The sequence below is a fragment of the Chinchilla lanigera genome, unplaced genomic scaffold (genome assembly GCF_000276665.1).
Source record: "Chinchilla lanigera isolate Chin_1 unplaced genomic scaffold, ChiLan1.0 scaffold00131, whole genome shotgun sequence".
Classification (NCBI taxonomy): Eukaryota; Metazoa; Chordata; class Mammalia; order Rodentia; family Chinchillidae; genus Chinchilla; species Chinchilla lanigera.
This window is the reverse complement of record NW_004955532.1, coordinates 1,557,359-1,580,305: the sequence shown is the minus strand read 5'-3', so window position 1 is coordinate 1,580,305 and position 22,947 is coordinate 1,557,359. Positions and strand designations below refer to the sequence as shown.

General features: G+C 58.3%; 1 protein-coding gene across 1 annotated transcript in view; it reads right to left on the bottom strand.

Annotated features, from left to right (window-relative positions):
- Positions 1-1,911: 1,911 nt before the first annotated feature.
- The window catches only part of Bsn (bassoon presynaptic cytomatrix protein), a 51,059-nt gene continuing 30,023 nt past the window's right edge, over positions 1,912-22,947 (bottom strand). The window contains exons 4-12 of the mRNA XM_013507574.1: positions 22,686-22,937; positions 15,629-22,282; positions 11,639-13,706; positions 10,527-11,338; positions 10,308-10,407; positions 9,680-9,811; positions 9,390-9,444; positions 8,986-9,078; positions 1,912-5,674 (exon numbers count right to left, since the gene is read on the bottom strand). Of these exons, the coding sequence (XP_013363028.1) occupies positions 9,404-9,444; positions 9,680-9,811; positions 10,308-10,407; positions 10,527-11,338; positions 11,639-13,706; positions 15,629-22,282; positions 22,686-22,937 (10,059 nt within the window). The 3' untranslated portion in view covers positions 1,912-5,674; positions 8,986-9,078; positions 9,390-9,403. The remainder of the gene's footprint in view (positions 5,675-8,985; positions 9,079-9,389; positions 9,445-9,679; positions 9,812-10,307; positions 10,408-10,526; positions 11,339-11,638; positions 13,707-15,628; positions 22,283-22,685; positions 22,938-22,947) is intronic.

Genomic DNA, 22,947 nt, shown 5'->3' with positions numbered 1-22,947 from the left:
GGGGCGAGGGGGCTGGGGCGGGCACCTCGGGGGCGGGACCGGGCCTTGCGGGTGGGCTGGCGAGCGGCCAGGCCCTGAGCCTGTCTCTGGGGCGCGCGGAGCGGGCCCTCCGAGGACAGTGGGAGCGAAGCGGGGGCGGCGGCCCAGCAGGGGCGGAGTCTGAGACGCAGCGGGTTCTCGCGGGCGGAGCCTGAGTCCCGACCCGGCCCGGCGGGTGCGGCTGGAGTGGGCGCTAAGCGCCAGTGCGTGGAGGTTTCTGGGTAGGGCCGGAGGCTCTGCCTGCGTCCTCTGAGCGCTCCGCGGCTCTGCAGCCTTGGGTCCTCCCTGCCGGCCTTCCCCAGACGGCGCCAGGCCTCTCGGAGGGACTCCTAGGCAGCCCGGGCGAAGGGCGCAGGTCCTGATGGAGCGAGCGGAGAGAGCCTGGGCCGCCCCGCGCAGAGGGGCGGGCGCTGCGCTGGCCGGGCGCTTCCTGGGCTTATCGCTCGCCAGACGTGTCCCAAGAGCTATCAGTCCCCGCAGCCTTCACCCGCCCTACTCAAGAGGAGGCTGGGCCTCCGCCTCCCTCCCCGGCCGCCGCTCAAACTTGAACGCTCCGCAGAGCGCCTGTTGGGGTCAGGCTCCGCCCCGCCCCGGCCCGGAGAGCCTCGTGTGCGAAGGCTCTGGGTAGGCAGACCCCTCCGCACGGGCGCAGAACCGGGTTGTCTTGAGGTGGCAGTGGGGCCGGCAGGCTGGGCAGTAGCCACACCAGTAGTGATGTCCCCGCTGTATAACGTGAGCCTGGCTGGTCTTGCGCACCTCAGAGTCCTGGCTTCTTTCACCCTGCCCTGCCTTTAAGAGCTCAAGTGAGGCAAAATCGATGTTTTTAAAATTTTGTTTTCAGATTCTCCAGTGACTGGATTAGTCCTGTCCATCCGGGAAGTACTGGAGTATGGCACTCATCAAGAGCTCTGGGGTGGAGCTGCCGGGTTAAGGCTTGTTGGCAGCACGGCGGGGGCGGAGGGGGGGGCAGCACCTGCTCACCTTTCTCCTGCGATGCAGGCCCAGAATGTGGAGGACATTCTTTGATTAGAATGCATTGAGGACACAGTAATTTGTTTATTATTTGTTAGTTTCTTGAGATAAGGCTTCATTATACAGCCGGATTAGCCTTGAGTTTACGATCCTCCTGTCTCAGCCTCTTGAGTGCCGGGATTACAGGCATGTCTTGGATTACATGTGGAGAAGGATAATCCTTTAACTATCCTTGCTAAAACGTTTGGTGTCCGCCCATTTGTACTAGCTATGCCCTTGGTTCTTGCTCAATAAAAGGCGACTGAGATTGGTAATCGGCTGAGGCTGTACGCCCCCTGATCCCAGACTTTTGCTTCTCTTGTTTTTCTTGTCTTTCTTATTTTTCTTGTTCATCCGAGGGTACCTCATTCTCAGGACCTGACACACTGGATAGAACGACACCAGAAAGGTGTAGGTGCTGCCTGGATGCCCGCTGAGTTTCCCACAGCTGGTACAGTGAACTGCTAGCTCCAGATCCACACTTGGGACCTACGCTTGGGCACTTTTGTGGAGGGTTCATTGTCTTCGGCCAGGTGTAGACTCAGCCTGTCATGCTAGCACTTCTCAAACTTTGCCCCTTTGTTTTAAAATTTTTTTTTTAATTTTTTGTCTTTTTGTGACAGGGTGTCACTATGCAGTTCAGGCTGGCCTTCAACTCACTTTGTAGCCCAGGCTGACCTCGAACTAGCAGCAATCCTCCTGCCTCAGCCTCCCGAGTGCTGGGATTACAGGTGTGCACCACCATGCCCGGCTTGCCCCTTTAGTCTTTTCCCTTTAACTGTGGACAGAATGGTCACAAATTTGGGGAGTTACTCCTTTGTCTAAGCCTGCCTACTTAGAAACCATCCCAGAGACAGTCAGTAGGTTATTTATATCAAGTCTTTTTATTCTGATGCCACAGAATTACCTTGTCACAATACAGGAGGGGGAGGGACACTGAAGTACCACGAGTTCTCACAGAGCACGGGAGGACGGCACACAATTCACAAGGTCATGTGGAGGACTCGGGTCATTGCACTTACAACTGTAAACTTGTTTGACTGTACAGCACTCTTCCCCCCTCAAATAAGGAGAGAAGGAAAAAAAGAAAAGAAAGGGAGAGTGGGAGGAGGAAAAGCAAAATCAAGACAGGGCAGCTAGAGGAAGAGGTGTTGGTGGCCACCACTCTCCAGGCTACGGTACTTGGAGAAGGAGCTGATTTGACCCCAAGGCTGAATGAGGCAGACACACGCACACACGCACGTTCACATGCACCCACACAGTATCTCATGACTTCCATGGCTCTCTAGTACCACCCCAGTGCACGAGGCAGAGGGCACTGGCATCCAGGGAGACAGATGGCATCTCCAAGGAGTTTCAGTTGATTAGGCCTGTCCCTTTGATCCTGTCTTAGTCCATGATAACAAGTATTTACAGCATGGATGGGGGAAGGGAGCAGAGGAGGGTCTAATGGGGCGAGACTGCACTGTCCTGGAAAATCCCCACAGGCTCCAGAGTTGCTGCCGCTTCTGCTTGTTCGGTGCAGGCCCTGAGATCACATGCTCTGCCGGAGGCCTGAGAGAATGGTGGTCAGGGAAGGGCCGCCACAGTGAGATGAGTGCCTGGGCCCCCCAGTGGGGAGAGGAGAGGCTCCTGAGGGGGAACCAGAGAAGGCCTACACTGCATCCTGGGGACCTCTAGTCCATTTGGAAAGTGCATATTGCTCCCTACTTCCCAAGCACCGAATCCTAATCCCCCAGCCTCTGGCTGCGTGGCCCCTGGAGTCACAGCTACAGCCACATAGGGGCCAGGACTGCCACAATCCAGAGGCCTTCGCAGTCTTCACAGAGGGGCAATGATTTGTCCTGTGGGTTCAGTCGGGGATGGGAAGTGGCAGATGTCAGGCGTCTTAAACTCAGAGGGTTTGGCCAGAAAGGAAATCTGCGGAAAAGCCAATACTTGAAAGCCGGAGATGGAGCCTGCTAGAGGCTGAACTATTGGCATCTCCCTGCCTACATTCTGCTCCCAGGGCCATCCCCTGGCCATCAGTGGAAAGGGTTACTGCCTTGCTCTGCAAATACCCAGCTAGGGCATCCTACACAGACCTTGGGTGGCCAGAGGAACTAGATGATAGCCTCCCTTGCTCAGAAGGCCTCATAGGGCCCAGGCCTGATCTTTGGAGACGAGGCAGCTGTCTCATGGAACAGGGGAGGCCAAATCCCAGGTGGCCAGGTCCAGCGTGGAGGTTGGCAGCTTTCTGTCTTATCTACAGCTGCCTGAGGTGGGCCAGGACCCCTTTCTTAAGGGGTGTATAATCCTTAGAGAAAAGCGTGAGAAATGTGGGCCCCTGAGAAATGCACGGTGCAAACCAGAGCACTCTGGAGGAAGGTCTGGTCTTGAGGGACTGGCAGCTACTGCCTGCCCCACTCCTGGCCCAGCAGTGGAGAAGCTGGTGACTGGGTACTCAAGTAGAGAAGGAAGTCCCAGGGATAGATGACAAAAGGGCCACACAGAACCTTGGTACATTCTTGCTACCAAGAAGCTTCACAAGAAGCTCAGCTTAAAGCCACTGTTTATGTGAACAGTTCAGCTGCTCCAGATGCTACTGTCAGTCAAAGAGAAGTGCCAAAAGCCCAGCTCTTCCCAAAAGGCTTTTCATCCCCTGGTTCCAGCCCAGATCTCTTGACAGAGTCTTTGAGCCTCTTGACCACAAAGGAGAGGGATGGAGTAGGTTTGGCCAGGGTCTGGGGTCCCTAGGGCATAGCCTGACTCCACCCTTGGCCTCTGCCTCTCTTTCAGGAATGCAGCTTGGCTCTGTCTCTAAGCAGTACCCCACTGGGAAGGGTACCCGAGGCTCTGGTTGAGGGCTGGAGGAGGAGGGGAAATGAGTACAGACATAAATCATACGGCAAACCTTCACAGCTTTCACACACATGCACCCTGCACGGGCGCCTACCATTGTGTCTACTCCAGGGTGTCCTGTCTCACTTGCTATCCTGAACGAAGGAAACTGCAGGGTACGTAGGACTTTGTCTCGCCCGCCCTGCAGCCTGGCGCACTCAGGCAACAATTCTGGCAGGTCCTCACCAGCTTGCGCAGAAGTCACTAAAGGTGTTCCTGAAGGAGAGGTGCAGAGGCAAAAGAACTCCGAGCAAAAGGGTTGAGCATTTAAAATGGATGAAATCGTGCAGAGAGGCTGTGAGCCGTGCATGCTCCACTGCGGGACAGGCGGTGACTCGCCCGGCAGCAGCGAGTCCTGCCACAGGTCAAACATGCCACAGACAGATGTCACACGCGCACACACACAGGAGCAGGGCTGGGGCGGTGATATGAGCATATCTATCCAGTTTCTCAGTCACATGTTTGCAATTAACTCCTTATACATAACATGGAATTTATTAAATATTAACAGTTGTCTTTGAGGGTTTATATTTCATTGCATAGAAAGTTAAAGATGAGACTTGTGGGTGTGCCCAAGATGAAGGGAGGCCCCTCAGAGAAGGGCTGTGGGGAGGAATGCCGCCCCGTCCACCAGGTAGACAGATGGTGTCACACTGCCCCCCACAGGGCGCTGGGCCTTTCCCCCAGCTGGCAGAAGCCCTGGCCCCTCTGCTCTGAGCACACCCACTGGTGATGGCTTAAGAAGGACTGGAATTGCACAGTAAACAGAGGCGGGCTGAGGGGCCTCCCTAGGCCTCGCCCTGGGGTTGTGCTCTTGGTGGCCTGTTGCCCCCTATTGCTTCTTAGTCAACATTCTCCATGTGCTGAGCAGGGGCAGAGCAGAGAGGAAACCAAACCATCGGTCACAGGTGGTGGTGGAGGGGAGAGGCAAAGGGGTTGAGCAAAGAAAAAAGAGAAAGGGAAAGAGAGAGAAAGAAAGATGTTTATGAGGTATACACATAAATCAAACCGGAATGATTAAGGCTGTTCTTGAAATGAAAAGAAATCCCCAGGGATACGGATGAGGAGCTGGCTGGTCGAGACGATGGCGGTGTCGCTGGGGAGCTCGAGACGGCTGGGGGATGGCTTTAAGAGGCTGGCAGGCGCGTAGCACACTGCCACCCTTGGGCTGGGAGAAGCCTCCGCCGGCGCCCCTGCTGCTTCTCGGTGCTATGGCCTCTTATTTCAGCAATGAGACAGTGTTAGGTCCTAGTGTTTGTAAAGTTCTCCCAACCCTGTGCTGGCCACTGGAGGTCTGCTCCACTGTCACCCTAGGGCAGGGTGAAGGAGCAGGGCCCTGCGGGTACGGAAGGATCCGAGCCAGCTGGAATGTGAAGGAAACGGAACGCAAGGCGCCCAGTCAAAGCCCCTCTCCAAGGCTGTGGAAAAACTTCTGGCATCTTGGAAGGAGGGCAGTGAGCTCCCAAACTCTGTGTATAACGCACTGGAGGCCTGGTGGGCTGTAGGGAGAGCGACAGACAGCTGCAGTGGCTCTGGAGAGAGCGCGGCCCTCCCCATGACAGTTGGCTGAGGAAGACAGTGTCTGGACAGACAAAGACCCCCCAGGCCAATGGTCCCAACTTCTCCAGCACATGCTCCACCCAGGCAGCGGCCGTTAGGAGACATCCTGTCCTCAACTGAGTCCTGCCTGCCACAGCACACTTGCTGTGAGTCTTTGGGCCCAGGGTTTGCCAGATTGTAGATGCTTGAGAGAGAAAAGGAGGGAGAGGGGAAAATGGAGGGAGAGACAAAGAAAAGAAAGAAAGGTTTGGTCAAGACCTGTGAGCAGCTGCTTCCCACCCTCACACTCCTCTCGGACACGGGACACGCGCCAAGAGCCTGGCACTACTGAGGTGTTGGGTAGTGGGCATTTGGTCAGCTTGCTGGTCACAGAGAGGAGAAGAGAAGAGAATTCAGTCTGCCAGGAAGGGACATACAAGGTGCGACCATAAAATAGAGTGAATGTTTAAATTATAAAAAGTATTACAGTAAAAGACATATTGCCATCAATTCCCCTCAGAATACCTCCCCCCACATGCTTCACATGCATTTATCTCATTTGTATTGCCATTCTCTGAAGCAGTTCTGGGTGTCCTCTTGCATGAATGACTTGTGCTGTCGTGCCTGCCTCGATGTCCTGAGCTAATTCAAAGCATTTCACCCTTCATGGTCATTTTGACTTTGGGGAAGAGCCAGAAGTCAAACAGAGCCAGGTCTCGTGGGTAAGGTGAATGAGGACGTACACCTTAATGTTTCTATGGGCATGCCTTGCTGCTGAACGGCATTCAGAGAGCAGCTCCCACCATATTTTTGATCACGCCTTGTAAAGATACAAAAGAGAACTTCCAGAGCTGCTTCAGAAAGCGGCAATAGGGCCGGTGATAGAGCCCAGCGGCACAAGCACCTGCCTTGCAAGTGCAAGGTCCTGAGTTCGATTCCTGGTACAAAAAAACCCCACAAAAAACAAAAAGAAAAAACCAAAGTGGCAATAATGGTGGGATAAGTGTGTTTGAAGAGCGGGGAAGCACTCTGAGGAGCATTAATGACAATGGGTTTTGGGGGGTTTTTTTGAGACAAGGTCTCATTATGTAGTGCAGGCTGGTTTTAAATTCACGGTAATCCTCCTGCCTCAGCCTCTTGAGTGCTGGGATTATAGGCATGAGCCACCATGCCTGGCAACATTGAGTCTTTTTTTTTTTTTTTTTAGCATTGGGTCTTTTACTGTAATATTTTTTTTTTTTAAATTTGAACATACAGTGTATTTTTGATTAGCCTTTGTATTTTTCTTCTTTGAGACAGGGTCCTACTGTGATGCTGGGCTGGTCCTAAACTCCTGGCCGGAAAGATGCCATCACCTCAGCCTCTTGAGCAGCCAAGACTACAGGCCCGCTCCACTGTGCCTGGCTCAACATTTCTTTTAATGTTGTAAAAGTTCCTCTTTTTTTTGAGACAGGGTCTTGCTATGTAGCCCAGGCTAGTCTTGAATTCTCTAGATCTCTTCAGCTAGATCAGACCCCCTGCCTCACCCTCCCAAGTGCTGGGATTATAGGCATGTGCCACCACATCTGGCTAAAAGTTCCCGTTACTTTTGCTTTAATAGAGAGGAAACAGGATTTTGTTTCAAATGGTGAGCCTCTCCCAACCCATCTCTGAAACTGACATCAAACCCCTAGGAGATGGACCCACACAACTTTGACATTAGCTAAATGCTAGAATTGATGGAGGCTCTTTAAACTACAAAGCCCATGGTCTCAGCGGCCCTGCGCTGTGTGACAGAATACAGAACAAAGTCTTATCTGTGCTGCCTTGGCCCAGTCGGAGATGGGTGCTGCCAAGCCGGGCCATGGGTTGTCCCTCCTTCCCTGACTCCATGTCTGTTCCAAGGAAACTCCAAGGAAACATCCTGCTGAGCAGGAAGGCAGCAAGGATGCTACAGCGCAGCCAGGGCAGCGGGATGCTGGGGCTGCACTGTGGCTACTATAATTAGATTAAGTTCTGGGCGCTTTCCTTTGGCCTATAAAGCCCACACCAGCTAGCCCCCCACCCCTGGGCTTTACCCCCGACTGCCTCCCCTCTGTTATAGCTCTTGCTGTGCTGATCTGCCTGTCCCAGAAGCCTGCCCAGCTCATTCTGCCCCAGAACCTCCACCAGCACTATTCCTGCACCTGGGCAGACCTGGGGAGCTTTTTCTCTACCTCCAGGCCTTATCCCACACAACTTCGGCTCTGACCACTTTTTCTAGAGCAGATCCCACTACTCTGATCACCCTGCCTCACTGCCTTTATAGCACTTACTACCTTCACAAATTACCTTGAAATTTAATTTTTTTTTGTAAACTTATTTATTCTGCATCTCCCTTCAAGGATTGCTAGTTTCAGAGGGCAGGATCTTGGTTTTGTTTTCTGATGTATTCCCAGTGACAGAAACAGCCTGGCACATACTTGGGCTTGACAAACACGTGTTGACCGCATGGATGGAAGACAGCCTTTTGGCCCTACCTGCTGCTCCTCCAGAGACAGGCAGCTTTGGCTGTCATACTCCGTTCCTTCTCTGGCACAAGAAGTGCAGCCTAAGCTAGGGCACTGGCTGGGCTTCCTTGAAATGACCTGCTGGCTGAGTGCCAGCCCCTGCCATGGACACTGTACACAAGCCTCCACATTGTCAGCCTGGGGTGCCAAAGGAGAGGGAGGGGCTCGGGGCTATAGAATAGTGGGAGGCGGTCTGGCCATGCACAGAACAGCACCAGCAGCCGGACCACATTCCCCCAATGCTGGATGGTGCACCTGCTCGGCCCCTTGCAGCGGCATGGCTCAGGGCAAGGCCAGGGCACATTCCAGGAGCCAGCACCCTGTCTTGTATTGCCATGGCATCCAGACAGACCCAGAGCACCCATCCTGGAAGAAGTTAACATTTTTTTTTTAATCCTTTTTTCTTGGTACCGGGGAATCAAACTCAGGACCTTACGCTTGCCAGGCAGGCGCTTGTGCCACTGAGCTATATTCCTGGCCCAGAGCGCCCATCCTGAGGCCCTTCTACTCTGACCTCATCTGGGGCTGACACTGCTTGGCCCTGGGCCTCCTCTTGCCTCTATGCCCCCTCCTGTCTGCCTCCATATTCATTCTGCTCTTCTATCCTGTGGACCACAAGTTCAGCCTGTGAGGCCAACAGTGTCCTGACTTCATGCCCAAAGCTGCTAAGCTCTGGAGGGCTGGGGGACTCTAGCACACTCTAGCCAGGGGATGTGTACCCCTCAGGAACCACGGGCTATCCTTCCCTCAAGGATGACTTTGGATTCAGTGCCCAAAATATAGACCTCAAGTATTGGGATGCATTTGGCATCACCAGACCCTTCTCCAAGGAACCACCTGACTTATCAGCCCACACATAGGCCTCTGTCTGCCAGGAGACTGCTGGGCCCATTCCCCGGGTTCTACATAGTTCACACGTGTAGAGACTGGGTGACTGCAGCCCTTCATGCCCTCCTGTGGCCCATCCTACTCTGGTCCTGAGACTCACTGTTATACGCAGAGTCCAGAGCTGCGCCCAGGCCTTTGACTCCAGAGATTTTTCCACAGCAATGACATCATCTGTCTTCGTGTCTTCAAGAATCTGTGGGGCATTTTCAGAGGAGGGTTGGAAAGAAGCTGTATCAGGGTCTCATACCAACCTATAGCTGGAACTCTGCAGCCAGACAGGGGCTGGTGAGGAAGACAAGAGGAGACTGGCCCTGGCTTCTCTTTGCTGGGGAGCTCTGCTCATTTGGCCCTACGTCAGGGGCCCTGTGAACACCCCACACACTCCAGGAGAGCACACTGCAGCTCCACTCACACTACCCACAGAAGACTGGAAGCACACCCTCTCCCCTGCCAATGACTCAGGCCTTCTTCAGGATAGGTTGGGTATAGGTCATTCATACTCACCCTGCTGGGCAAGGTCACCAGAACGAGGAGAATTTTTTGCCAAAAGCAGAGACAGCTATGACACAGAAAGAGGAGAGAGAGGATCAGGAAATTAGGCCATTTAGCACAGTGAGACAGGCTTGACCCAAGGGGCAATGACTGCCCAGAAGACCACTGGGCAGGAGTAGGTAGGCCCTCTTGCTGACCTGTGTCTAGACCACTGGGCCTGGAACCATCCCCAAACCCAGCCTCCCCCAGTATAGAGCCCCAGAGTGCTGCCCACCACAGACCTAGCCACAGGCAGTGCATACCTTCTGTCAGCTTGCCGGCTTGCTCTGCTGCCCCGCCAGGGAGGATCTTGGAGAGCACACTCTCCCCGTCGGCACCTGGCTGGCCAGGAGCAGCCCCCGGGGGCCCTCCAGGCCTGGCTCCAGCCTTTGTGCCTATGGAAACAGAAGCCACCACCATGAATGTGCCTTGGCCTGGCTGTTCAGGGCCCGAGCCGGAAAGGAGCCGTGAGGGACAGGAACACAGGTACCCTGTGAGGCAGGAGGGTGAGGGGAGGCTAGAGGAGTAGAGGCAGGAAGATACGAACAGGAAGAAGGAAGAGAAGGGATGGAAGGTGGCAGAAAAGAGTCTGAGGGAGGTACAGAAGAAAGGGAGGGAAAGGCAGAAGTGGACAAGACGGCAGAGGGGAGGACAGAAGAGGAAGGAATCGTCCTTGTGCTCAGGAGTACCTCCTGTTCTCTGCCCTCAGTGGCGTGGGCTCTAAGGCCCCAGCGCCAGTGACCCCACTGACCCATTCTAACCCCAGGGTCATTTTTTACTGGGAGGTCGGCAGCCTACTAGGTATCTTCTGGGGATAAGGGGGTGTGCAGTAGGGGTTACAGGGAGAAAACAATCCAGGGCATAGCTGAGGGAACCAAAGGGTAGGCTTACCTGCAGGTCCAGGTCCTGGTGTTGGTTGGGCCTGGGGAGCCCTCCCCTGCTGGGGTGTTTTGGTCGTCACTTTAGAGCCATCTGCCTGTTCTGCCCGTGGCTGCAACACAGAACCTAGAGCTGAGATCTTGCCCTCCAACCCTGCCTACACCCAGCCTGGATCCAAAGGGATGTCTAAGCTTCAGCTATAGCATCTGCCCCAGCTGAGACCCTACTCACCGGTCCTGCTGGCTGAGGGCCTGTGGCTGTCGTGGAGCCTGCCTGGGGCTTCCCTGCTGGCTGGCTGGCAGCAGAGGCTGGGCCCCGGGCAGTTGGCTGGCTCTGCTGCTGTGGCCGGGCCTGCGATGGGGCCTGCTGGGGAGGCTGCTGCCCGAGACCTGGCTGCTGCTGCTGCTGCTGCTGCTGCTGCTGCTGCATCTGTGGCTGGCGCAGTGCTGCCCCTGAGGCCATCTGCCTGGATGGTGGTGGCTGTGACTGCTGTGGCCCTGGAGCTGCCTGCCGACCTTGCAACTGTGGCAGTGCCTGGGGTTCTGGCTTTGGCTGCAGTGCGGCAGGCCCAGAGTGGGCCTGCCGGGAGCCCTTCTTGCTGTCAGAGGTGTGGTGGTATGCTGCTGGAGCACGAGATGGCTGGGAGTAATCAGTAGGGCCTGGGTACCCAGGCTGACCCTTCTTCAGCATGGCTGAGGCAGAGCTCGGCTGAGGGTGGGGCCGGGCCTCATGGCGACCTGGGTCCCGAACATGTGATTTGGCAGCGCGCCTTCCCGGCTCCTCGCCAGCATGGCGGCCCGCATGCCGCCCATGCTCACTGTGGTGCCGGTGTTCCTTGGCTGGGGCATGGCGGCCTGGACCAACCTCATCATGAGGCCACAGACCCTCCTCTGGGGGTTCATCGTAGTCGTGGTAGCTGTGCCTGGCAGGGCCTCGCTTCTGGGAGGAGGAGACTGCGTGGCCCCCATGGTGTCTGAACCGGTCAGAACGTGCATCCCGGGGCTTATCAAACCAGTCCGTCTCCTCCTGGCCCAGGTGATACGCTTCAGGGACCAAAAACAGAACACCATCAACCCCTGGGCTGGCCTCGGGGCAGGCCTAGCTGAAGCCATGCAAGGAGACGAGAGTGGGCACCACAGCCGCAAGCAGATCACTAGGTCCCAGCCCACCCTCCCGTAATCAGCTAGCAGGGCACAAGTGAAACAAGTAAGGACAGCCCGCAGCAGGGCCCACTGGATGAGACGTCAGGCCGAACCTGCTGGGACATTTGGGGCCTGGGGCCCACAGGCAGGCAGCCCCTGAGGGGCAGAGCATCTGCAGAAATCACCCCCAGCTGCCATTACCTTCACTGTCAGAAACCACGCAGTGGGAATCATCCAGGACGTAGCCCTCCTCACGCTTATACAAGTGGGCTCGAGGTCCATCCTTGACATGCTCCTGGACATCAGGCATGGAGTGGCTGGAGCAGAACTGTGGGCAGGTATCCCCAGGAGGCAGTGTGCCCCCAGCAGGCCGAGGCCGCCCCATGGGGCTGACGGGGCTCTCCTCCTCAGAGGCCTGGCTCCGCATGGGTGGCCGTACCCGGCCATGGGCCATGCTCAGGGATGAGGGCTTGGAGCCTGCTTTCTGAAGTCGCTCTACAGCCTCCCTTTCATAACCCTTGCCTCGGCCACTGAAATCGTGGCTGGACAGCTTTTCCCCACTGTATGCAGATGCCACCCGGGACCGGCTGCTCCCCCCATATATGCGGTCGTCTTCCTCTGCTGCATCCCGGCTGGACACCCCATAGTATCTCTGCTGCTCATACACGTTCTTCTTGAGCCCGTAGGTGATTTCATCCTGGAACTTCCTGCCCCGAGAGGCCAGGCTGCTACTCACAGCAGGTGGCGGGTAAGAGGCCAGGTCCGACTCCACATCCTTGGCCTCTTCAATAGGTGAGAACTTGGAGATTTTTTGCTCCATCCCCTGCTTCCGGTGTTTGCTTCGTTTTGAGGAGACGGCAGCTGGGGCCAAGCTCTTGGAGGGATGCTTGGGCCCCACGGGCCCCGGGCCATACCTCTCCCCTCGAGCCCCGTGCCTATAGTCGCTGTCACTGTAGTAGTGGGTGCTAGCGGGTCGTCCGTTGCTCTCCACACCCCGGTGGTGATGGCCAGCCTTCCCACGGGAATCATACGAGTCCTCCTCAGATTCCTCCTCTCCTCTGGCATAGCAGCAGGGCAGCGCGGGCCCCTCAAGGACACCTGGTTCTCCAGGCTCCTTCCCAGGACGCCCACCGCTGCCTGGGCCCAAAGGCTCCATCCGCTGGCTGTCAGCAACAGTGCTGTCCTTGGTCAGCTCACTGATGTCGTCGATCATCACATAGTTCCGAGGAACACTCTGCTCCAGACTGGTGTAATGTGAGTCAGAGGGGTAGGCGGGGACCGGGCTCTGGCTCACACTGCCTCGGTCACTGGCCCGGGGCAGTTCGGGGGTCTTGCCCTGCTCATAGCTGCTGCTCACTGCTGGTCCGCTGTAGCTGGTTTCAGAGGGGGCTGAAGACATGGCCACAACAGGGCTGGCAACCACCTCATAGTTGGTGGGTACTTTCTGCTCCAAGTCAGCTAACGATGTTTGGCGTGGCTTCTGGTGAGGTGCACGGCTGTCAGCTGGGATAGGCAAAAGGGTGCTCTGTGTGGTCGGCATGGGTGTTTGGGCTGCATAGTGGCCTGAGGGGCAGAAAGCCTGCTGGTTTGGCAGGCCAGGCTCGGCTGGGTAAGTGGTGCTGGAAGGAAAGGCAGGTGCTGGGTACGTGCTGGGGCCAGGGTAGGTGGGTACCTGGGGGGCTGGGAGTTCATTCTGAGCTGGCCCGATGCTGCCCGCAGGGTACTGTGGGGCTGGAGGAGAGAATCGGGGCTGCTGGAAGGCAGTGGGGGCAGAGGGGGTGGCCGGTGCAGCGGCTGTGGCCGGGAAGCCTGAATACTGGCCAGCGGGGGTGGTGCTGCCCTGCAGCCGCAGCTGGTTGAGTTCGCTGTCCGACAGGTAATCTCGATGTGCACCAAGACTGCGCAAGGGTGAGCACTCTCGCCCACCCCGGTCTTTGGCCAGAGACTCTTTGCGCTGTGTGATGCCCAGCTCTAGATACTTGAGCTTGGCATCAATTTCCTTTTCCTCCTCGTCCAGCTCCGCCTGTTTCTTGCGCAGCTTGGTGGACTCATGCTCCACCAGGCGCAGGTCCCGGTCCAGCTCCTGAAGCAGGCTGGCCTTGGTGGCAGGGACGGTGGTGGGCCCCACCAGCCCTCGCTGCAGCAGGCTGGCTGCGTACAGCTGTGGGGGGGCCTGGCCAGCCAGGGGAAGGTGGGCCTCCTCTGGAGGGGGGCTGGGCAGTGTCCGCTTCACCTTGCGGGCTAGGCCGTTGGGTGGCAGCGCCGACACCTGAGACAGAGGGAAGGGTGGGCAGCACTGAGACCCAAGGCGTGGGCGACTGGGCAGGACATGGGATAAAAGAACCCAGGAACTGGACTCTGCACTGTTGGTTCCCTGGTTTACCAGGCAGCCTCAAGGTCGGACCCTGCCCACCCACCAGTTTTGGCTTGTAGTCGCTCTGGGCAGTGGCCACGTGGGAGGGGGCTATTGCCTCTTGCCCTGGTTTCCATACACTTCTCCGGTGGCCTCGCCTCTCATGGAGGTGAGGAAAACACACGTCTGGCTCTGGGTTTGGGGCCTAGCAGCCCACGGGAGCTGGTGGCAGTGGAAGGCGTGGATAGGAGGAGGGCCATGGAGTGGTTCCTGGGCCCACCAGATCCTCAGAGGATCATGGGAAAGGGGCCACGCTGGTGCTGCAGGCCGAGTCCCTTTCTGCTCCCTGCCCCACTCCTCTCTAGAGCGGCTTGCTGTTCAGCTACCTGCCCACCCTACTCCTCCAGTGGCCCTGGACTAACCTCTGCCAAGCCCTCTTGGCACCCCTCCGCCAGCCGACTGTTCTCTGGAACCACCAGCAGACCTCTCTCCAGCAGCATGGTTTCCTGCTCAAGGTTCCCTAGTGGTGCCCTCTACCGCATCGTCACCTGGCACAGCTGCTGCCTGAACGCCCACACTGCTGGACAGCTCCTCCCATTACCTGCCAGCTCCCGTTCCCTCAATTTGGACCACCCAGATTGGATGACACCAAGATTCTTGTTTGACCTCACCAAGTAACTTTCATCATATGTCACAAGCTGATAGTGTGCTCCCACGTCCCAGAACAAATGTGGGCCTTCAGCAGAATAAAGTCAGCTTTTTAAGCAACTCATTCCGTCGTCTGTCTTTTCTTACTTTGGCCACACACCATGGGGGCCCAGCACAGCCTGGACTCACATGAGCGGCATGGGACATGGGTGCCCGCCACTCTGCCAGTCCCGACTCCTGATGCCGCCCCACTGTTTACGCACCCGAGGCCCTTCACTCCCTGCCTCCACAACAGTCCTCTCCACAAGCCTCAGCTTGGGTTCTGCTGTTTTCTTCTCTTCATCAAACCCAGGAAGTGGGGAAATATCTCTCTCAGTGCCTTTGGCTCCTGTCTTCTCTCCCTAGGGCCTCTTCCTTCAGCCCACTAGCCCACATTGTGTCCCAAAAGCTCTAAGACACCCATCTCATCCCATCTTACCTGCCTAAAACTTCCAGAAGGCTCCAGGGCCTCTGGGAAAAGCCAGGAACTCAAAGTCCTTGGCATTAGGCCCTCACAACCCCTTCCTCCCTATCCCCACAGCCTGCGGCCCGGCCACCTCTCACAGTCCAGCATGTCACTGGCCACACACAAGGAGCCTCTACCTAGGGGAGCAGATACGTGTGTGAGCAGAGTTGCTGGGGGCAGGGAGCACAGTGAGGCAGACAACGCACTGTAGCCCTCTGGGATGGGCCTCTGGTTATAGGGTAGGGGCTAGGCTTTGCTGTGGGGCAATGAGAGCACGGCTGGGGCTGGTGAGTGGGAAGTAGCCCTGTCAGAGCCATGGTCCTCACTTCCCAGGAAATAAACACCCACAAACGAACAAGGTCTGGAGTGAACGGTGCCCAGATGGGAGGTGGGAACTAAGGGACAGGCAACGGGGCCGGACTACTGACAGTGAGAGGGTGGGCTGGGAGAAGGGGTTCTCGTGAGGTGTCCAGACAGACAATGGGGGCCCATGTATGCGTGTCTTTGCCCAGGCAGTGGGCTCTGTCAGACGTGCATCGAGGAGGTCTACTGCTCCACTCCTCCTCCTGGGCCTCTGGAACCAGGGGTAATTCCGTTCCCACCCCAGGAGAAACCCCTCCCTCTGGGGGCCCTCAGGCTAGGCCGAGACCCCTGTCCCACCCTGCACCAGACCCTGTGCCCATACCTGGCTACCCAGTCCCCCCTGGTGCTGGTAGAGGGAGAATCTCTCTTTGGCAGACTCCTCGGCGGTGGGGCTGAGGGGCTTAGGATCAGACAAGGACCGCTGCAGGGTCTTCATGGGCCGAGGCAGCGTCTGCTGGCGGAGCGCGCTGTCAGTTGTGAAGTGCTTCTGGGGACTCACATGAGCCTTGTTCAGCCTCTCACTGGAAGCAAAGGTGGTGTCCAGGAGCCGATGTGGGGACAGGGGTGAGACTGGTGAGTAGAGGACCTGGGGGGACTTGGGAGGCTGGCGACTCACAAGCTGGGACAGTGACTCCAGGGGCAGGTGGGCCTGGTACCCAATCTCCAGAGGATCTGGCTTCTTTTTTTCAAATCTGCCCAGGGGCCCTGGGGTGACAATCTGAATGCCAGGCAGGTAGGGGCTGATGGCAGTTGGACCTACAAGCTGTGGCGCAGCCACACCCTGGGCCTGCCCGTCGGGCTCCGTCTGGCAGGCCAGGCTCTCCCCGTGCCCAGTCTTCTCTGGTGCCGAGATGTACCTGACGATTTCCACCTTGGGGTCAGTGGCAGCTGTGATGTGGATGGCTGGAGAGACCCTGGGCAGCTGGTCGGGCTCCGTCTGCACGGAGCAGTCGCTGATGGTCTGGATGCCCACGCTGCTCGTGGCCCGAGCTGTGGCGGCGGCAGTGGATGAGGCGGCAGTGGCATCGTGCTTGCTGTCGGAGCCTGAGTCAGAGTGCCGGGAAAGACGAGACCTGCGGCGGCGCACTGGCTGCTCCCACTCGGCATTGTCCTCGTCATCCGTCTGCACGCTGCAGTCGGTGCTCCGCCGGGTCCTGCGCCGTCGAGTCAGGAGATACCGGCCCTCGCCGTCCTCATCATCTGTCTGCACACTGCTGTCTGCAATTCTCCTGACCACGTAGGGCTCGGGTGCTGACTCTGGCTCACAAGCATCCCTCAGGCGGGGCATGGAGTGCCGCTTCTTGATGCCACTGCGGCCTGCCTCCCACGGCTCCTCAGTCTGCAGTGACAGGTCTGAGGCAGAGCTAGGGAGGCTCCGGTGCAGCATGGGCTCCCGGGACTGCCCAGTCCCCTCAGGCCCTGCCACAGCAAGGAAAGCAGTGTGGGTCAGTGGTGGCCAGTACTGGCCATTCTGGGCCAGCTCAGGGGCAGCTGGGGGGGGCCCTCGGCCGGCGGCCTCACAGGTCGCAGGAAAGGGGGCTTTCTGCCGCTGCTTCTGCTCCTCTAGCTGCTGCTGCAGCTGCTGCTGTAGCTGCTGGATCTGCTCCAGCTGTAGGCGCTGCTGTGCCAGCTGCTCCCGCTGCAGAGCAAACTGAGCCTGGCGCTCCTCCTGCTGCTGCTGTAGCACATGATGCTTGATGGTCTGCAGCTCCTGCAATTCCCGCTGCACCAGCAACTGCTCTTCCTCACGGTGCCTCTGCAGCTCCACCCTCTCCCGCTCTAGCTCCTCTTGCAGCCGCAGCTGTCGAAGCTTCTCCAGCTCTACCCTCTCTCTCTCCAGCTGTAGCAGCTGCTCCTGTTGCTTCCGCTGCCGCTCTTCCTGAGATGCTTCCTCCTTCTCAAAGCCAGGCCGGGCAAGGGCCACACTGCCACCTCCAGCAGCAGCACCATCTCCTGGTGGCTTCTGGCCAGGTGGTGGGGCAGGGGTCGGAGCTGCCACAGACTCCTTGACAGCAGCAGGGGCAGCTGTGGAATGAGGTTCTTCTCGGGCAGCCCCTGATGGCAGCTCTGGCCTGGGGGTGCCCCCCACCCCTGGGGCCTTGGCAGCAGGTTTCCCCAGATAAACTGGTCCCTCGACAGGCGGCACGCTTGAAGAAATGGGGAATCTGTTTGGTGCAGGATAGCGGTACAGCCCTGCTGGCCCAAGAGGTACCCGGGGGGCAATCATGGGTACTCGTGTAAGGCTGGTGAGTGGCACAGCTGTGGCTCCACCAGACATGTAAGGTCTGTACATGCCTCCACGTACCATGGGCCGCAGCACTGAGGCGGGCTGGGTGGTGATGGGCAGGGTTGCAGCGATTGGAGTGTTGATAGTTGAGTAGATCATACCATCAGCTGCACGCACAGTGGCTGTGGATGGCAGCAGCTGCCTAACTGCTGTTCCTTGGCCTGCTGCAGGGCCATACTGGGCCAGGTTCCTTGGGCTTGGGTGGCCCTCTGGGAAAGTGGGGTTACCAAGGAGCCCAGGTCTGAGGGGAGCCAGACCCTGTGGAGCACTGAGCCCAGGCCCATGCTGGGGCTGGTACTGCGCAAGGTCAGGGCCAGTGCCACCGCTGCCATGCCGTCCACCATACTGGTCCATGGAATTGAGCGCAGCACACATGCGACTGATCTCACGGGCTGTGGTGGCACTGTATTGGGCAAGGCTGGCTTCCTGGAGGCTGCCTGCATCTCCCCGTGGCCCATACCTTGGGTCTGAGTAGATGTTCGACACTGAGCTGTAGCGCCGCATGGGAAGTGGATGAGTCAAAAGGTCTGTGGGATGGCGCAGGTCTGTGAATGAGCCGTACTGCAAGCCCTGACCTAGGTAGCGCCCATCTGCAAAGCCCAAGCTGTAGGAATGTTTCAGGGAACTGAGGTCCATGGCTGAGTCTCGTCCAGGGCCCTGAAAGAGCTGCCCAAGCCTGTGGGCATGGTAGTTGAGGCCAGCCTCAGCCAAATTGGTGTCAGACATGGAGGAGTACAGCCTGCCAGGGAGGCCTTGTGGGTAGGGTCTCTGCTCTTCATGGGGTCCAGGGCCCAGTACCCCTTGTGCTCGGTAGGTGGGGGGCTCAGAGGGCTCAGGGTCCCGAGAACTGTAGAAGGGGCCACTGCTTTGGCCAGGCAGGGCAGTATCTGCCACGCTCTTCTCAGGTGCACTGGGCGCAGGATGAAAGGTACCAGTGCAGCTACTGCCAAAGGGGAACTTATAGACCATGTCACAGCATGCCAGCTGGCTCTCAGGCCTCATCCCAGTGAGATCCAGGGCGTTTGCTGGCTCCTCTGGGAGCAGTGTGGTCACAGCGCCTGCTGTGCCTTCACCCATCTGCACCACCACAGCATGTGGCTTCCTGGCACCTGGCAGAGCATGTGACCGCAGCTCTGCAGGAATGGCCCGGTGGGGATCGGCACTAGGCTCTGACACTGGACCCGACTTCAGGCTAACACTCTGGGTGGTTCCCATCTGAGTGATTAGCACATCCCTTCTGGCCAGAGGTGCTACTTGGTTGGGCAGATTATACCTGGCAAACTTGGCCTCCCTGGGCCTTCCCCGGGATCCACCTCTATATGGGGCTGTCTGGACAGCCTGTTCTACTTGCTTGACCTGGGCTAGGCACACAGGACTACCTGAACCCTGGCCAAAGTCCAGTCGGCTCTGGAAGGGGTCTCCGTACACCATAGGCTGCTTCTGCTGAGCCATGAGCACAGTGGACGCCATGGTAATGCTTACAGTAGTGGCAGTGCCCAGGAAGGCATGGGTCTGCTCCTGGGCATTGAGGTTGATAACCAAAGGCTGCACGGCAGTTGACTGCCGTCCTGGGATGGGATCTAGGGCAAGGCCATACTTCCTTGCTTCCACGGCCAGAGAGGTCAGATCCATTCCCTGGTCGGTAAGGATGATAGGTGTGGGCTTGACAGCTGTGCGGAGGTCTACCACTGCACTGCCAGGGGGCCTGGGCCCTGGCTCAACTCTAGACGTTCCAGGGACAGAGGAGATCCGACACAGGGAAATGTTTTCGGCAGGGAGGGTGCCCCAGCTATACAGTGCCAGGGGGCCTTCTACACCAGCACTTGGAGCCCGTGGGAAGCCAGGTGGCTCTGGGGGCAGCTGAGACACACTTGGAGGCGTTGTCTGGCTATAGCCGTGGGTGGTGGGCAGGCTGTCAGTAGGTGAGCACAGTGGGGAGGTGGAGGCACTGGCATGTACCATCCTGGTCTGGCTGGAGGCTTCTGATGCCAGTGTGATGACCATAAAAGGAGCCTCCTCAGAAGTCTGCTGCCACACCAGGCGAGGTGTGCTGGGTCTGTGTGGTGTCTGTGTGCCCTGGGCTACCATAGAGGTAGAGGTAGGGGTACCAGGGCTCCGAGGCATTTCTAAGGAAGGGGTTGGGCTTGGCGTCTGTGTAGAGAACTCTGCTGTGGCTCTTGGGCCCAGCTTCCCTGGAGAGAATGTGGGGCTCTCTGAGGGGGAAGATGGGGAGAGAGGTGGGCTAGAGCCGGCGAAGTAGGAATACCCCCGGGAAGCATGAGGAGGGCCAGCTTCGCCATCAGTCCCACTCAGGGCTTTCTCTCGAGCAGCCCGGCTGCCTGCAGCAGGGCCACTGGAGGCCTCGGGGAGCTCCTCGGTTTGGGACCCGTAGTTTGCAGTGGTTGGGCTCTGTCCATAGCTATAGGTTGTGGAAGATGGTGAAGGAGTACGCTCGGAGCCAGCTGGGGAGGTTGGAGTCATATATCCTCTCGGCAGGCTGGCTGGACAAGGAGCTACAGCTGTGGTGGCTGGGGTCCCGGAGCCACGGGAGAAGGATGTGCCTACCTCCTTGGAGGCTGAGCTAGGAAAGGCGGGGCTGCTGTGTAGCTTGAGGGGGTCCTGAGGCTCCTTAGCAAAATGCTGAGTGACACGGACATCAGGAATAACTCGCCCCCCACTGCTATCTGAGGAGGTGGAGGTGGTGAAAGACACAGGGGCAGCGAGCTGGGTGGGACTAGTGCCAGGGGTAAGTGGGCCACCATTTTGCTTCATTGGGTCCATGTATGCACTGTCAGCATGCAGAAACTGCTTCTCCTGCTTCTTGTCCTCAGGAAAGGCCATGTCCTGGGAGGAGGCCTGCCGCATGCGGGCTATGCTCTGTGATGTCTGAAGGATCTCCTCATACACAGCTGTTCCCAGGCTGGCTGCTGTGCCCTCGGGGGCAGGCTGAGCTGCCCTGCCATAGTCATGATCTGAGGCCTTTTGGTATTCAAAGGAGCCCTGACTTCGGGGGCCTGTGGGCTGAGAGGGGCCACTGTGGGGCCCGTGGGCGCCCCCCACCTGGCTCTGCTGCCTCTGGAGCAGTTCAGCTTTTCTCATCATCTCCTCATAGGCCTCCTCTGCACTCTTGAGGGGTCGTCCGGAGCTGGGAGTGGTGGAGCTGCCCGAGGGCATCTCAGTGGGGGAGTAGAGGGACATGAAGGTGGGCAGGTTGTACTCACTGCCCGACTTGTACAGCCGGCTGGGGCCACCATCCAGGGCCTCAGCCTCTGAGTCAAGCGAGGGTGAAGGTGAGTACTCGGAGCACGAGGAGCGGTGGAGCTCCTCCATCTCAGCGGCCTGCCTCAGCTCCTCTGTGGGGGACGCGTCCTCGATGGGCGACAGGTTACTGGGTGGTGTCTTGGAGCGCTCACGGCGCCGCTGGGCCCTTAGCTCCTCCTTGTCACGCCGGGTCTTACGGGCTGTGCTGCGGATCCGCTGCTGCTCCACCTCGCGCATCTTCTCCTGCTCACGCAGCAGCTCCTCTTCCTCCCTCAACTCCTCCTCCTCTGAGGAGTCCTCAATGGTGGGCAGCAGGGGCCCGTGCGAGCGGTGCCGGGCCTTGCGTTGCTGCTTTGCTTCTTCCAGCCGCTGCCTGCGGCTCGGGCTGCTGTCGCTGTCCTCCTCCAGCGAGGACAGGGAGGTGGGAGAGGTGCCCGAGGTGTAGCTGGGTGTGGAGGCAGGCAGTGTGGAGGACTGCTCTCCACGGGAGCGGTCCTCAGGTGAGCCTGTCAGGCTCTCCATCTCCAGCTCGGGCTCCCGGTCTAGACTGGCGTCAGGGCCTTGGCCCAGATCTAGTTCATGGCTGTAGCTGCCTGAACTGTTGAGCTCAATTGTCTTGAAGCGGCGCAGCCCGCCCTGCAGGGCCCCGCCACTGTCGGTGGGTTCTGCAGGCCCTCCCTCTGAGAGCAGTTCCTCGTAGCCCGTGGTGGCATTGTGGGGCAGGCGCCTCTTGGGCAGTGCTGCTGGCTCTTGACCAGGCTCGGCTCTGGGCCTGGTGCCACCCTTCTGAGTGCCATGCTTGGCCAGGCCACGCCCTGGGGCAGCAGTGTCATCCTCCTCCAGGTTATCCTCCTCAGCGCTCATCTCTAGGATCTGTCGTCGCATAAACTCCTCATCCGTCAGCTCCGCTGCCCGCAGTGGGGGCTGGGGTGGAAGTGGAGACAGGCCGCCTTCACTGCTGTCCTCCACATAGTCGTGCCTCAGCTGGCTGCCAAAGTCATCTGAGGACTCAGCTGTGTCCCGCTGCTCCTGCTGGCGCCCCCACTGCACAGAGTCTTCGTCCTCCTCCAGGATATCTTCCAGCTCCTCGTCAGAGTCGAAGGCCTCAGGCATAATGGACAAGGAGTGGGGCCGCCGCTTCTGCTCCTCACTGGTGGTACTGCCGGGTGGTTTGCTCCGCTCTGCACTGGGGGCTGCGGCCTGGGCCTCCAGCAAAGGCCGCATGCTGCTCCCCACCTTGTGGAGCTCTGAGGGGCTGGGTGGGCGTGGCCCTGTCACCCCTGCACTGTCCAGCTGCTCCACCTCCTGCTGCACAACACCGGTAATCTCACTCTGGGAGCTGGAGACGCCGTCAGAGGAATAGCCTGTGTCACTGAGGCTCTGTGGGCTCCGAGACAGGTCCTGAGAGTAAGGCTTGCCCACTGGCTCCTGCAGCAGGGTGAGAAGCAGACACTGATTTGCAGTCTCTGTGTTAACCCCCGGGCCCTGGGGAAAAGCTTTGCCACCTCCAAAGGCTTAGAGCCTACCTCTCCCTGTCTGGCCTTGAATAAGTTACAGGTCCTATGGCTAGCCCCAAGCAGCCCTAGATTGTCAAAGAGAAAGTTTCCTAGATCAAAAGGTATCAGAACCCAGCAAAGTACCCAAAACAGTGCCAGGGGACTAGTCTCTGGCTCAGGTTCTCCAGGCCTGCCCATGCCTCATCTGGCTGTCATTCTGCGAGCATCTCTGCCCTCCTCTGTGACCGATATCCCGAGGCCCCCAGGTAGGCAAGCCCTTCCCCAGCCTGTGCCATCTTGAAAGCCAGAGTCCCTGGGAAGTCAATGGGACTGACCTCTGCCTCTCCACTCTTGGAGGCTTCTGGAACAGCCTTGACAGCAGGGCTGGCACGTTCAATCCTCCTTATTCCACTCTTTACTTTAGGAGTCCCGGGAGGCAGGGTTGTCTCTGGAGGTGGCTTCGATACGGGCTCAGCTTTAGCAGGTACTCCTGTCTTCTTTTCCTGGGCACTGCTTGGGGTCTTGCTGGATTCAGAAGCCTTAAAGGGCTTGGCCTGTGGGCTGGCCTTGGTGGGCAGGGGGCTGGCCTTGGTGGGC